The sequence below is a fragment of the Nannospalax galili genome, unplaced genomic scaffold (genome assembly GCF_000622305.1).
Source record: "Nannospalax galili isolate Female #2095 unplaced genomic scaffold, S.galili_v1.0 scaffold17, whole genome shotgun sequence".
Lineage (NCBI taxonomy): Eukaryota > Metazoa > Chordata > Mammalia > Rodentia > Spalacidae > Nannospalax > Nannospalax galili.
The window spans coordinates 4487192-4500931 of record NW_008342276.1 but is presented as its reverse complement, the minus strand read 5'-3'; the positions used below and the strand labels follow the sequence as shown (position 1 = coordinate 4500931).

The 13740-nt window shown below is 42.4% G+C and overlaps 1 protein-coding gene across 1 annotated transcript in view; it reads right to left on the bottom strand.

The window, feature by feature from the left end:
- Positions 1-8592, bottom strand: part of Mal2 (mal, T cell differentiation protein 2) — a 28583-nt gene extending 19991 nt beyond the window's left edge. The window contains exon 1 of the mRNA XM_008837970.2: positions 8373-8592. Coding sequence (XP_008836192.1) covers positions 8373-8504 — 132 coding nt within the window. The 5' untranslated portion in view covers positions 8505-8592. The remainder of the gene's footprint in view (positions 1-8372) is intronic.
- Positions 8593-13740: the final 5148 nt, after the last annotated feature.

The window sequence follows — 13740 nt, the reverse complement described above, 5'->3', positions numbered from 1 at the left end:
GCTAATTCCTATGTTTGAAGTGAGAATAGAGATAAGTACATGAATCCTGAGAGACAAATGACCAGATTGAGTATCTCTTAAGAAAAACACTTCATTATTTAGAATTTTCCATGTAATGTATAAACCTTCAAATTCTCTTACTATCTACACACTGGACATGCTGTCTCTTTATTGCAGGGAGAATGAATAACCAGAAAGTTTAGAGGAAAAAAGAAAAAAAGTATTGTCTCCCAGTGTGGTTTATAGAATTATCTTGAAGGATAACAGAAATATTAGCTAACATTTACTGAGTTCTTATGTTACAAGGACTATTCTAAGATTTTTACTTGTAGCAATTTAATCCTCACAGAGTCTGAGAGATATTATTGGTCCCATTTTACAGAGAGGTAAGGTATAGAGCTAATGTCCTGGATAGCTTCAGTGGTCAACTTGACATACCTTGGAAGAGAAAGCCTCAGTCAGGGAATTTCATTGGATTAGCCTGTGGGCATATCTGTGAGGCAATTTATTTTCAGCCCACTCTAGGTGGAATCACCCCTGGGCAGGTGCCCTGTGTTGTATAACAAGGCAGGCTGGGCACAGGCCAAAGGAGCAAGTCAGCAAACAGCATCCTCCGTGGTCTCTGCTTCAGCTTCTGCCTCTGGGATCCTGTGTTGTTTTGAGTTTCTATCCTAACTTCCCTAATGATGGGTTATGACCTGGAGTTGTAAGTGAAAAAAGCCCTTTCCTCCCCAAGGTGCTTTCGGTCATGGTGATTATCAAAGCAATAAAGAAGCAAACGAAAACAGCTATCAATAACTTTCCCAAAGTTAGTTAAAAAATGTTAGATGTGGGATTTGAACCTGGAACTGGCTTCCAGAGCTTATGTTTTACCACTATGCTTTTCTGCCTCTTGAAGGTTTAGTGGTCATTCTAGAATTGGGTTTCTATCCATTTTCCAAATGATTCCCTAAAGTCATATAAAACTATATAGATAGGAACTTTTGCATCTCTTGGGGAATATATAGTTCACAGCTTTCATCCAAATCACAAAGATGTTTATAGATCCCTAAAACTTTAGAATTCCCCACTTATATGCTAAGTATTTCTATGTTAATGGATGTTTATTTATTAGGTACCTGTTCATGAAGCATTATGGCTATAAAATGTTTAATATACCCAGAATTTATCCCCTGGAAAAAAGATCTTCAATTAACACATGCCATAAACAATTCATATTCTGAAAGTTTTTTAAAGCTGGAAACATACTTCAGACAACAATAAAATATTATGGCTGGTAGATGTTTGTAAGACAGGCCATAAAAATGTAAGTGTGTTTACAATGTAGCTGTGTCCAGTGGTAGCCACACCCAGAGAATCGGGGCACCTACTTCAACTTCCTTCTTCCTGAAAATGTTCCTTTCCATACTCCCATTTCTATGCATTACAGCCCATGACCCTATCTTCTGCATGCAAAGAACTAGTCACACTTGTCCACACTTCTGCCTAGCATGCAACATATTGTTTGTTGTATAACCCCCATGGTATTGCATCCTCCAGAAAGACTTCCATGGCTGGAGGTTCTATGGTTTCTGATGCACGAATCCTTCTGACCATTTACAACAGCTAGATTGAAATCATGAATTCACTTGCCTTTTCACACACTGGATTGTGAAATCAGAATTTGTGACATTTTCTTAAATGTCTTTGAACACTCAGAACCCAGGAGTACTTTCCACATAAGATGTTCAGCTGTGTCCTCCTCCACACGCAGAAATCAATCAGAGGGTAATGATGGCATTATAAGAAGCTGCTCCAGAAATGCAGCTTGAGATCCCAAGAAAGCATGGCTGTCTGGAGTCTAGCCCATTCCTAGTACATGGTGGATGTTCAAAAACAGGGAAGAGGATTAATGAAGTAGGAATATGTCCTTCTCAATTTTCAACTGGCAGCAATCACCACCCATCCCAAGATCTTAGGATGCTGGGAAGAAAGTGATGGGAAAACTATCATCTCTTGCAAACCTAGCTCACCAATTGCCAATCTTCTTTGGTCTCTATTTTCCAAGATAACCTATTTGTACTGCAACTGCCAGTGTAACTTCTGAGTGGGCTAAATCTTATGTCATGGTCCTAGTCATCCTGTCCTCCTCTATCAGTACCTTATGCTAACAGTGATGACTTCCATCTAGACTGGCCCTGGACTAACTCTGGTATAGGTTATAGGCTACATATTACACTAATCTGGAGGTACAAGTCAGCAAGGCTTGTTTTGCTTTACTTAGGGGAAGAAAAGATGAATTCTGGTAACAGTGAAATAGACCTATGTAGACAAGGCGTATGAACAAAATACGCTAATTCCAAGTTTCACTTTTTGGCTCTCATGTAAAATATGTTTTTCACTGCTGTAGAACTATTTCTTCATTCTCCCCATCAGACTCAAACTTCCATTTCAGTTTTAAAAATAGCTGCTGCAATTCCTAAAATAGAAAGCAAGTATTATAGAGGAGAAATTAGTTCTGATCTCTTTACATTCTTGTTTATAATTTCCTTTGGTTTTTTCATGTTTGTAGGTAACTAGTTATCATATAGGTTTAAAAATGTTACTGTATACCAATGTCCTTGCAAGAACTGTTCAGATCACAGCCTCCTTTCTTTTTAGCTCCTTCCTTCTGAAAGTTCTTACACAAAAGTTGAGTGTCAGGCGGGTGGCTATGAAAGGGTTCGGCCCTCTACTATAAAACAGGCCAATTAGGAAATTTAGGTCATGCTGTGTAACTAGGAAAAATTATGGCATTGCAGTTGGGCAAGACTTAAAGAGCATATCTCCTCCCAAACTGCTTTTCTCCATTCTAGCCAGTTCCTCCAGAATGTTTTCACACCCTCTTCATATACATTGTAGGCTGATTATATAGCATTTGCTGAGCAGTGCATGTGTGTGATGTTGGGTAATGCCATCTTAGTGCTTGTTCTTTGTCATGACAGGTTCTCACAATGCAGTCACAGCCTACAAGGTATGCCAGGACTATGGCCCTCACTGCCACATACCCTCTGTCCAATATTACAAGCCAAACCTCTTCCCCTTGACCCTTCCTCTTAGCTCAAGGTCAATCCTTTCAGCAACTTTGTTTGAAGTCTCCCACTTCTTAATCCTTCCCATTTCCTTCAGGGCTGTTGAGTCAGGAAACACAAATGTTGAACACTGAGCTCTGGAAGGGGCTTATTTTCTTTTAGGAAAATGTAAAGGCTTTCTTCACATGGTTAGAGATTTTTAACCCATGGGCAAAGCAGGAAAGAGTCTTATTTACACAATAAAAACCTACTTAGAGAGGCCATCTTATCTACTTTAAACACAGTATCTCTTTAGAATCAAGACTTATTTTCTGTCAAAGGAACAAAAACTCTATACAACAGAGCATTTACATCTTAGACTAGACTCAAAGACATTGGTTGAAATGGCTTAAAATGCCTTCCACAGACTCATCTTCATGATGCCGCTCGGCTCCTATATAGCTCCCCAAACATTATCTCCCAACATTATGTTTTTCCCTGGCATAATTCATCTCAGCTACATCTCATAGTTCGTCTCATCTAGCATCACCTGAGAGCACATCCAGCTTCACCTATTACTTGACTCCTTAAGCCTTGGGCCCCTCTCCTTTATTTTCCTCATGCTTCCTTTCTTTAGTTCTGTTTTGAATTCTCATCACTTCTTATCTGAGCTATAGTAACAAGCCCTTCCACCTGATCGCCCAGTCTTTAATTTCTATGTTTTACAGTTTCATGAAAGACCTCCAACACATACCTGTGACCAAGTATACCTTGCGGTCCATCTGTCCTTCATCAGTACTCCACTAGAGAACAGAGTCAAACCCTAACTTAGCAGCTCTCAGCAAACCACAGGCTGAACCTGGCCAGCAGCTTGTCTTTATTTCTGCCACAGTCTCACCAGTCATGTCAAAAACCTGACAGCTGCTGTAAACTTCATAGGTTGGTCTTTTTTTTTTTTTTTCTTAATCTCTCAGATTTGAACATGCTCTTCTTCCTACCTAGAACTTCCTCTTACTGTTACTTAAGGCTACTCTCAAATGGTACCGTCCCTTAAAGCTGCCGGTGCTAGCTCTCCAGTAGATACATGCTCTCACCTACTTTCTCACAATAGTTTCATAAACCCATGACAAAATTTCACCATACTGTATTTTTTTGACTTTTATATTCTACTACATAACTTCTTTTAAGAACAAGAACTATGTTAGTTATCAGAACGTGTATGCATTTGTAAGTAGGAATGAGGGCCCATGTACACCACTGTGTACAGAGGAGGTCAGAGGGCAACCTTGAGTGTTGGCCCTAACCTTCCACATTACTTGAGGCAGGATCTCTTTTGTTGTTCACTGTACACCAGGGTCTCTGGTTCATGAATTTCCATGGATTCTCTTGTATCTACCTCCTACTCACCATAGGAGTACTAGGGTTACAAACATACACACTATTGTGCCCAGCTTACATGAGTTTTGAGGATTTGAACTCACGTCCTCACTTTTGTGACAAGTGCTTTACCCACTGAGCCTTTGCTGTGGCCCTTGAAAATGGTAACTTTTGAAGATGATGTTTTCAGCCTGAACTAAAAGGCTTGGTTTTGCAGTACTAACTTTGTATTAAATGCATCTAGATGTACATACTGGCAGGATAGCTGAGACCCCAAACCAAAGGGCTGGCAAGTTAAGTAACCAGAAGTAGAATATACCGATCTCAAAACCATCCAACAAACCATATCGTGAATATAAGGTTGGAACAGTCTCCACTTATGAAGCGAGTGCTGTACATTCCCTCACCTGCTTCTGGTAGGCAGGTGTTATTTATATCAGCAACAAGTGACCTGAGAGCTGCGGATGCAGCACAGTACAGAAGACTGGAATTAAATTCTTTGAGCGAAGTTTGTCAGTGTGCGAACTGAACCGCACACCATAGTCTCCTCAGTCCCCTACAGATAGGCAAAGCCATCTTCACTGGACACAGTTTACAGAGGTTCAGAGAGCAACAGGACATAAAGGAAGAAAGCCTGGTGAGAAATGGATTTCAATGCAAAGTCAAAATTAAGAAGGGTTTACAGATATCTAGAAATACTGACAGAGGCCAAAATAATTGGTTCCCAGGTTAGAGATCACCTAGAATTTGAGATTGTACCTCAGGAATTCTCACATTTAATTTACAATGAGAAGATTTTATGAAGAGGAGCCATGGGAGTCTGTAACTCAGGAATCAGGAAGGAATAAAAAAATTAGAGGAAAAATGAGAAAGTTAAGGGTAAGGGTCTTTCAAAAGCAGTTACATAGTGGCAGTCTGGATATCACTCAAAGTGGTCATGCTAGATAGAGGAGCAGAGTCAGGCAGCTTGCTGCTTCCTTAAACTTGTGATCTAATACCTCTAAGCATTACAGAAGGATGGGGGCCAAGGAGCTGTTGGTTTGGCTCCAATGTGGCCTCTCATTTATCCAAGGTCACTGGTTTCACTGGTATATTTTGATCTTCCCCATGGGGAGAGGTAGCAGGAGGTTCATGTGCAAGTCAGAAGTAAAAGAGACCTTTAACTTCAACTTAGATGCCTGGCCATAAAAAGTAAAAATGCAGGACTAGGAAGGTAGCTCACTTGGTCAAGGGTGTGCACTTGAGTCCTGAAGTATATGACTTCAATCTCCAGAACTCACTTAAGAAAAGCTGGGCATGGTGGTGTGCAATGTGCAACCTCAGTGCTGGGAAGGTGGAGAAAGGCAGATTCCTGGGACTTGGCCAGCCAGCCTAGTCCGCTTGGAAAGCTCCAGACCAATAAAGATATTTCCCCCCTTCCCCAAAAAAGTGGATGGTAAAGGTAACCTAATATCAAGCCCGATAACCTGAGTTTGATCCCTGGCACCCACATGGTGGAAAGAGAGAACTGACTCCTACAAGTTGTTCTCTGACCTCCATACAAGCATTTTGGCCTGAGCATGCCTCATCCCCAAATAAATAAATAAAACATAAAAAAGAAAGGATGGATGATTCCTAAGGAATGGTATACAAGGTTGTCCTCAGACTTCCAGATGTATCCATGCACCACACAGGGATGTGTACTTACACACTTGCAACCATATGAATGTGTTCACACAAATATACATGTGTAAAAGTGAAAAGGCAAATGAGTGGCTTTTGGAAGAGATGCTCTTCTGTCTTGATAAGAACCTGAGCACAAATCAGGTGTCAGAGGAAAGGAAGAGATGAGATGAGGAATATCTGGATACTTCTGAGAGTATCTGGGATCCAACTGCCCTATTTGTTCTAACAAAGTATTCACATTTGCAAGACAACTCTCTTAACTCTCTTTTCTACACAGCCTTGATGAAGGGCTTTTATCAATGATTGCAGCCTTAACTGAATTAGAATCTCTAGGGAATCTAAAAAAAAAAAAAAAAAAAAAAAAGAAAGCCTGCTGACTCTAGGTGCTCCCCTAGAGATTCTGATTTAATTAGTCTGGCCTGGCAACAGTATTTTTCAAAGCTGCCAAGTTATTAAGTACTGCAAGAGTTGAGAGCTAACTACTGTGGTAGATAGGAAAAGGAGATATGGAGCTAGGGGAAATTCAATAAGTAGTCACCTTCAGTTTATTAGCCATCAGAACTAGACAGTGTTCCAGAAAGTGTGGCATGCCCATGGGTAGGTCTTGAGATGCACTTTGATTCGGTAGCGTGTGGACAGGCCTTCTCTTCATGCATACAAAATATTTCCATAAACGCATACATATGTGTAAGTGTCTAAATACATTTGAATAAATAACTTTATAACCAACAATATCAAATATGAGGTTTCATGTATACTACTGCTGCTGATGAAGCTAACTTCTAACTGAAGTTTAGAAAGCGAATCTATATATATGAACGTTCTGTAAATTTCAGTATAGGTAGAAATGAATAAGGAGGTGGGAAAAACTAGTAAAAGTTAAGGCAAACTCTGAGAATTTGAGGAATATGGCAGGAAAGGAGCCCAGCATCTATGAACTCTTCCTCTCCAGACCTTTCTGTTTTAAAGGTTGTGTCCCTCCCACAGCCTGGAGGCTGGTCCAATGCCATCTTTTCCTGTTCTCACATGAATGCCTGTGCTGCATCTCAGTCATTCTGATGCTGCTGAACAAATGCAAACCAGAGTCTTTTAGCCTCATGGTCACTATCTGATCACAGATGCCACAGCCTGTAACTCACTTGTGACTCTTGTTTCAGATTAAAATCTGAGCTTAACTTAACTTTAGATAACCTGGCTACTTTAATATAATAGGAAAAGAAAACCAATGCTCACAATGTGTTCCAGCCCCACAGCACAAAAGGGAAGCTGAATGACCCAAATCTAGGTTCTGCAAACTCACAGGAGAGGATGAGGGTTGACATGAAAACCCCAAACCGAGCAAACAAAACCAGCCTGCAGGAAAGGCGCTGCTTTGCTAATGCTTCAATCTATTTGACATTCCTCCGGGCATGATGCAACCTTAGTTGCCCAATTTATATTTGCACATTCCCCCCTTGTCCACGAGGAGCTTCAAAAGCTTCCAACTCTATAACATTCCTTTTAATAAGTTCAAATGTCTAGCTCAACAAGGTTGGTGGGCAGGCCTGTGACCCCACCTTTACTGAGGTTCATTTCAACCAAGTGTGCTGGGGAGGTTAGGGTTTGAAGGTAACCTAGAAAAGGACAGGTGCAAAGGCAGGTCAGTGCCCCTCTCCACCTTTCCCCACCACTCTCACACCCTCTTGATTAGACATTGCCAACTGCACCTACATACCTCACCTTTCTCCCTGCCCTGCCTCCTGCGCCCTCTTCTTCCCCAATCCAAAGGGCACTGACGATGGCAAGGGTGAAGTGAAAAGCATGCCCAGGGCTTCAGCCTCCTCCTCCTTTCACTGGCGCCTCCCGCCCTGGCTTTCCACACCCTGGCAGCCTCCTGGTCACCAGGCCATCAGTACACCTTCACACCACCCAACAAAATGGCAGAGTAGCGACAGGAGAGGCTGAGGTCGCTGGTTCCTCTTTTACCAGCGCGGCCGCTGGCCAAAGCCCCAAATCCCTAAGCCTCTCCAAGCATACACATTCTTCTCATGTCCAAGTCCACAATCCCGAGCTCCACCAGATCGCCTGCTCGCTCTCTAGGGGACATTTCCATTCCAGGCCATGAGCAGGTGCCCGCGTAACAGGTGCCAGGCAAAGAGGCCCCGGCGCAGCGTGGAGACGATCCTGAGACCCGGCGCAGGGAAAAGCCAAGTCCAAGGTTAGGAGGCTGAGGGAGAGCGCAGAGGGACCATCCCGGGCGGGGGGCAAGGATGCTGCCTGTCCCTGTTCCCCCAGCACAGTCGCCCACGCTGCCCGACTTACAATCTCCAGGCAGACGAAGGCGCCGGAATAGGTCCTCAGGATGTCGGGGCCAACAGGCAGGGTGACCCGGGGCGCCGGGAAGGACACGACAGGGTTCGGGGGCGGCGGGACTGGCGCTCCGCCGGCCGACATGCTGCCGCTTTCACGTCTCCGCCCGCCGCCGCCGCCGCCGCCTCCTCCCGCGTCCCGCCTCCTCCTCCCAGGCTCTCTGCAGCCGCCGCCGCCGCCGATCCGGTCTGCAGGGTCCGGCAGCAGCGCGCGGAGAGGGTGTGGCCGCGGGAGGAGAGCCCGCCTGCCGGCCCCACCCCATCACATGGTTCAGGTGAGCACGCTCCGCCTGGAGGCCACACAGGTCCCGGGCACAGGTGCAGTGGCCCGAGCCTCAGTGCCAGCCAGGTTCCTCTTCTCGCCTGTCGCCCCTGCGCTCCCTGTCCACCCGTTCCCACCTGTTCCCACCTGTCCACGGCCCACCCACCCACTCTCACAGCGCGTCCTCTGCCACTTTCCCCAGTTGGACAGGAAGACCAGGCCTGTGACCCAGAAGGTAAACTTGATGTCTCCAAGCACACCTGAAAAGTAGGGTGCGTTTGATTTAAAGGGAACTCTAGTGAGATTCTAGATACGACCTGTGGTCGCGTGGCACGTTGGAATCGGATGGCTCAGCTCCAGCATGTGGCAGTGGGTCCAGGCCGGCTGGCTGCTTTGAGTTCTGAGGTCTACGTTCTGGGAAATAAGGATCCGGGTGTCTGCCATGATGTATAGATACTGAACTCAGCATAAGGGAAGTGCTCTTAGTGCCCTTGCTGGCAGGATGGCAGCTGTTTTCTAATTTTCACACCCACCTCCCTGTTTATGGATGCACGATGTCGCCTGTGTTTCCACATGGAACCTTAATTCTTGATTTCAGCTGTCAGAAATACAGTTGCAATTTCCTTTAAACACTTAAAAGGATTTTTAAAAACAACATTATATACATAATTTGGGTCCTCTGCCCCAATTTACCTCCTGTATCCCTATTTTATTCTTGGTTTTGGTGTCAATGTTTTGTAAACAGATTAAATGAAAAGTTTTTTTGTTTTCAAAGAGCATTTGAAAATAAATTATACACATCAGCACACATCTCTATCAAGTTGGAAACATGTTAGCTAAGCCGGCCATGGTTAGTACATGCCTGTAACCTCAATAGTTAGTTGGGAGACTGAGGTAGAAAGATTGCCAGCCTAGGCTACACAGCCAATATTAGAACAGCTAGGGGTATACAGCATGATTGTGTCTCAGAAACCCACAAAACAACAGACATACCCATACCTGTGTGTGTGTATAATATATCTATCTATGTATGCTTATTGATACGAGGGAAATCAGGTGCCCTCTTGAGGTTCTTGCTCTCATTAATAAAAGAGTTTAAGATTGCACTCAAATGGAAGCTTGCAGGCATGCTGTGAATTCCAGCAGCTGCTCAGAGGAGAATGGGAGGAAAGAAGGGAAGAAGCCATGTGGTTTGAGTGACAGGCATGCAGGTCCACCACATGACAGCAGGAAATCACTGGTGGGGAGGAGGACTGTAGAAAAAGAGTAAAGAAACCCAAAGGACCAGAAAAAGTGTGCTTCATTTCCTGTCAGCATCTGAAACAGACAGAAGGAAAACAAAGGTGGCAGACATAATGAACCTCATGGAAACTTATAGAGACTATGCTGAAGGAAGGGAATTCTGGGAAGGAAAAGTACAGCTGCTCATTAAAGGAATGATTATTCTACCTGTCTCTCTAGCAAGGCTTAAGGTGAACCCACCTTCCTAAAAGTGATCCCTTGGTCAGGTAATTGACCTAGCCCAACTGGTATGAAGGTCTCCTGTCAGGCCACAGAGTCTATTCTCTTAACAGAAGGAGTTTTCCTTTAATGGGTCTTTATTGTTAGTCTAACAATATTGACTAATAATCATCAGATGTTCTCCAGCTTGAATCCTGTTCTGGTCTATCAAGTTTACTCTTTGAGGAACTGTGCATACTTCTTTTGTAGGGATTGTCAGCAGTTTTGTTACTCTACGTCTTTAGTATTTTAATAAGTGAAACTCATAGGTGTGGTGGAGGCATCAAGTTGAAAAACCACAAACCAGGGTGTGGGTGAAACCTTTTGTATGTACCTCCTGTCATGTCTACCTGTTAGTCATCACATTCTGACATTTTGTGTGTTGATTATCTAATAGGAAATCTTAAATTTTCTTCATGATTCATTTGATCAATGAACACTTTCTGGGCCCAGACAGACCCTGATTGGCAGGGAAACTATATTTTATTATATTTTATGCTCTGGAGTACTCAGTAACCATTTAACAGATATTCAAAAGGGAGACCACTTCAAAGAATTCATTATGGGGATGCTCAGTAACTACATACAATGTATCCAAAGTATTGTACCAAACTTGAAATGCCCTTGGAATTTCCAGAAGTGCTAATGACTTAAGATGCTAACATGAGTTTATTTTAAAATTGTCACCAAAGATTGTTCTAAAGTTTGTGTTTTAGCTAGACAATAATGCTGAACGAATGAGAAGAAATCTAGACCATTCCAACCTTTCCTACTTCTCATTTTACAAGGAGTTTTAAATATCTATCCAGGCATATTTGTTTTATTGAAAACACTGCCATTAATCCAGTTATTCAAGTCAAACACATGTCTATTTCCATGTTACATCCTTCTCATGTCATGTTTTTAATCAGCTACCAGATCTGACAGGCCACTGATTTTACTCTCTGGGGTATATTCACTTCTCTCCATCCCACTCTACCTCATAGGACACTACCCCTTCACACAAGGGACACTCTATCTTGATTTTCTCTCTTGCGATTTCCAAACACAAAATTGACCATAAACTGTTTCCTGAGTAATTCCTTTAGGTCATAGGGACAACAATTTTTGTCAGCCTTCCCCTGTCCAAGATTTCATAGGGCCCCTCCCTTCCTGTATGCCTCCATAATTTGCTGTCCTTATTCCCCATGAAGCCCTTAACTGACTGAACTGAAATGGTGTTTTCACTTGTCTCCTTATCTCTTATCTAGGGTTGTGTAACAGAATATTAATTCAAAAATTCAGTGGACACCAAGAAATGATGGTGTCAGATAGCAATGAGAGCTGTGGGTCAGACCATCAGACATTTTAAAGTGGGAATGATGGCGAGCTCATTAGACAATCTGTGAACTAGTCCCTTCTATCAAGAATATTTAAATCTGAGGAATGAGAGGACTTAAAAAGAGGATTGGGGAGAGGTGAAAGAGTCATACTTCATTCTTTCTGTTACCACTCTCCCTCCCCCATTACAGGAAGTAATTGAACTTTATCCACATTGCATAATATAAGTTCAAGTAGTATCAGCCAGCCAAGTGAACTCCACATCAGAATTTCTTTACCACATCACTATTACTTTCTTTCTTCCTCTTTCATTAAGTGTTTCTTTTCATTTGTGAATTGACGCTCTTACTGTTCCCTTATTTCTCCCCTTTATGTTTCCTTTAGGAAGCTAATCCATTCTTTTTCCCTTCTCTCTTCATTTTCTGATTTTTCACTTTCAACTCAGTCTATCTTCCTGTATAAACATCAAATTTCCCTTACTACCAAAACCAGCAATACCCAATTTCTGCCTCAAACAATATAACCAAAATTTGGTATTAGGGATTTGCCGTCCCTTGTAGGACAAACTAAAATCCAAGGGAACATATGTGTAACAATGTGATCTCACTCCTGACAAAAATCCTAATAAAAATCATCAAAAGGCTCAAGTTATTTAAGTGGATTACAGATCAGTACTTAGGAGTCTTAAAGGAATAAAAAAAATATCCAGCAACCAGCAAGTTTGTAAGATCTGGTATCCATTTAAAAATGGCCAGGCCTATGAAGAAGCAGGTGCAATGAGACATAATGAAGGTTTAATCAGTCATCATACACAGACCCAGCGATCACTGAGATGACTTTTCATTAGGAAGAACTTTATGATAGTTATAATCGATGTGTTTTATATGTTAAAAGAAAGACAATGCGAGAGATAAATAATGCCTAGCTAGTTTTTAAAAAACCAGAGGGAACCATATTAGTCCAACAACATACTGAAAAATTATACATACAACTGGATCAAAGAATATATGTGTAGGCAAGGTTTATCTGAGAACGTTTGGTCTTTGCCCAAGCTTTGTCTACACAGCACATGGTAATTAAAAGTACCAGACTGGTGGAACTAACCTTCTTGGATGTTTAACAGCCATACTTTGAGGCCTATACTAATTTGGTCAGAGGGACAAAAAGGAAAGTTTTTTCTCCTTGCCCTCCTAGGTCAACTAAGTTCCAGGGGACTATGAGCATTTCTCAAAATGTCTTGTAACTGTGGTGAGTCATTTGTCCTCTTGATCAATGAGGCTGTGGAGACCCCACCAGATGGACTTGAAGCAGTGTTCAGTCTACAACAAAGAGGGTCAACACAAAGGAACCATTTCCTCCATGCTTCCAAGTGAAGTCAGCCATGGTCGAGTAGGACCTTTGACTTATCTTCACATAGATGGAACTGGTAAAAGAAAGGAGCCAGGGACTCCTCCCAAGCCCATATGACCCCCGAGGAACAGATCCTCAAACAACCTTAAGAATGAAATTAAATTTGTTTATCTCAGCCAGTTGTAGGGTCTTAAACACCCAAAAGGAAAGTATAACCAAAGATTAAAGGGGTCAATGTAAGTTTTTAAGAGTCTATATGTATAGCTAAAGGCTACATAACAAGAAACAATGCCAGACAGGAGATACCTTCCTTTGAGTTATTGGCCAGGGTGACCCAAAAGACTCCCAGACAGTAACCCAAGATAGACCTGGGAAAATGAACAGCAGACCCCAATCTTATCTAAAGGAATATTGACAACTGATTGCTGCTAGGTGAGGAACAGCTGATCTTTCTAAAACAAGGATCTCTAGATAAGCTAACTAGATTCAGCAGACTGACAAGCACTGGGGAATGGCTGGGGGTGCCAACAACACAGTAGACAGTAACAGGGATGACAGAGTATATGGGATCCAGTTGGGGGGAGCTTTGGGATGGTGCCATTTGAGAAGTGGGTATATAGATGAATACGATTGTTTGGGATGATCTGTATGATATACATACAAAAATAACAAACAAAAAAGAGACATATTTGAGGAGGAAGCATAAAAATTTACTGCATGTTAATTAGTAGAGGTGATAAACATTACCATTGAAATATACTTGATGACTTTATTTTTAATGCTAACACTTTGATATTTGCACATGTTTCTCTAATCTCTATGTATCTGAATACATCCGAGTCAGTTACACTCGGATCCTTGGCACATGAGTGTGGATATAAAGTCATCA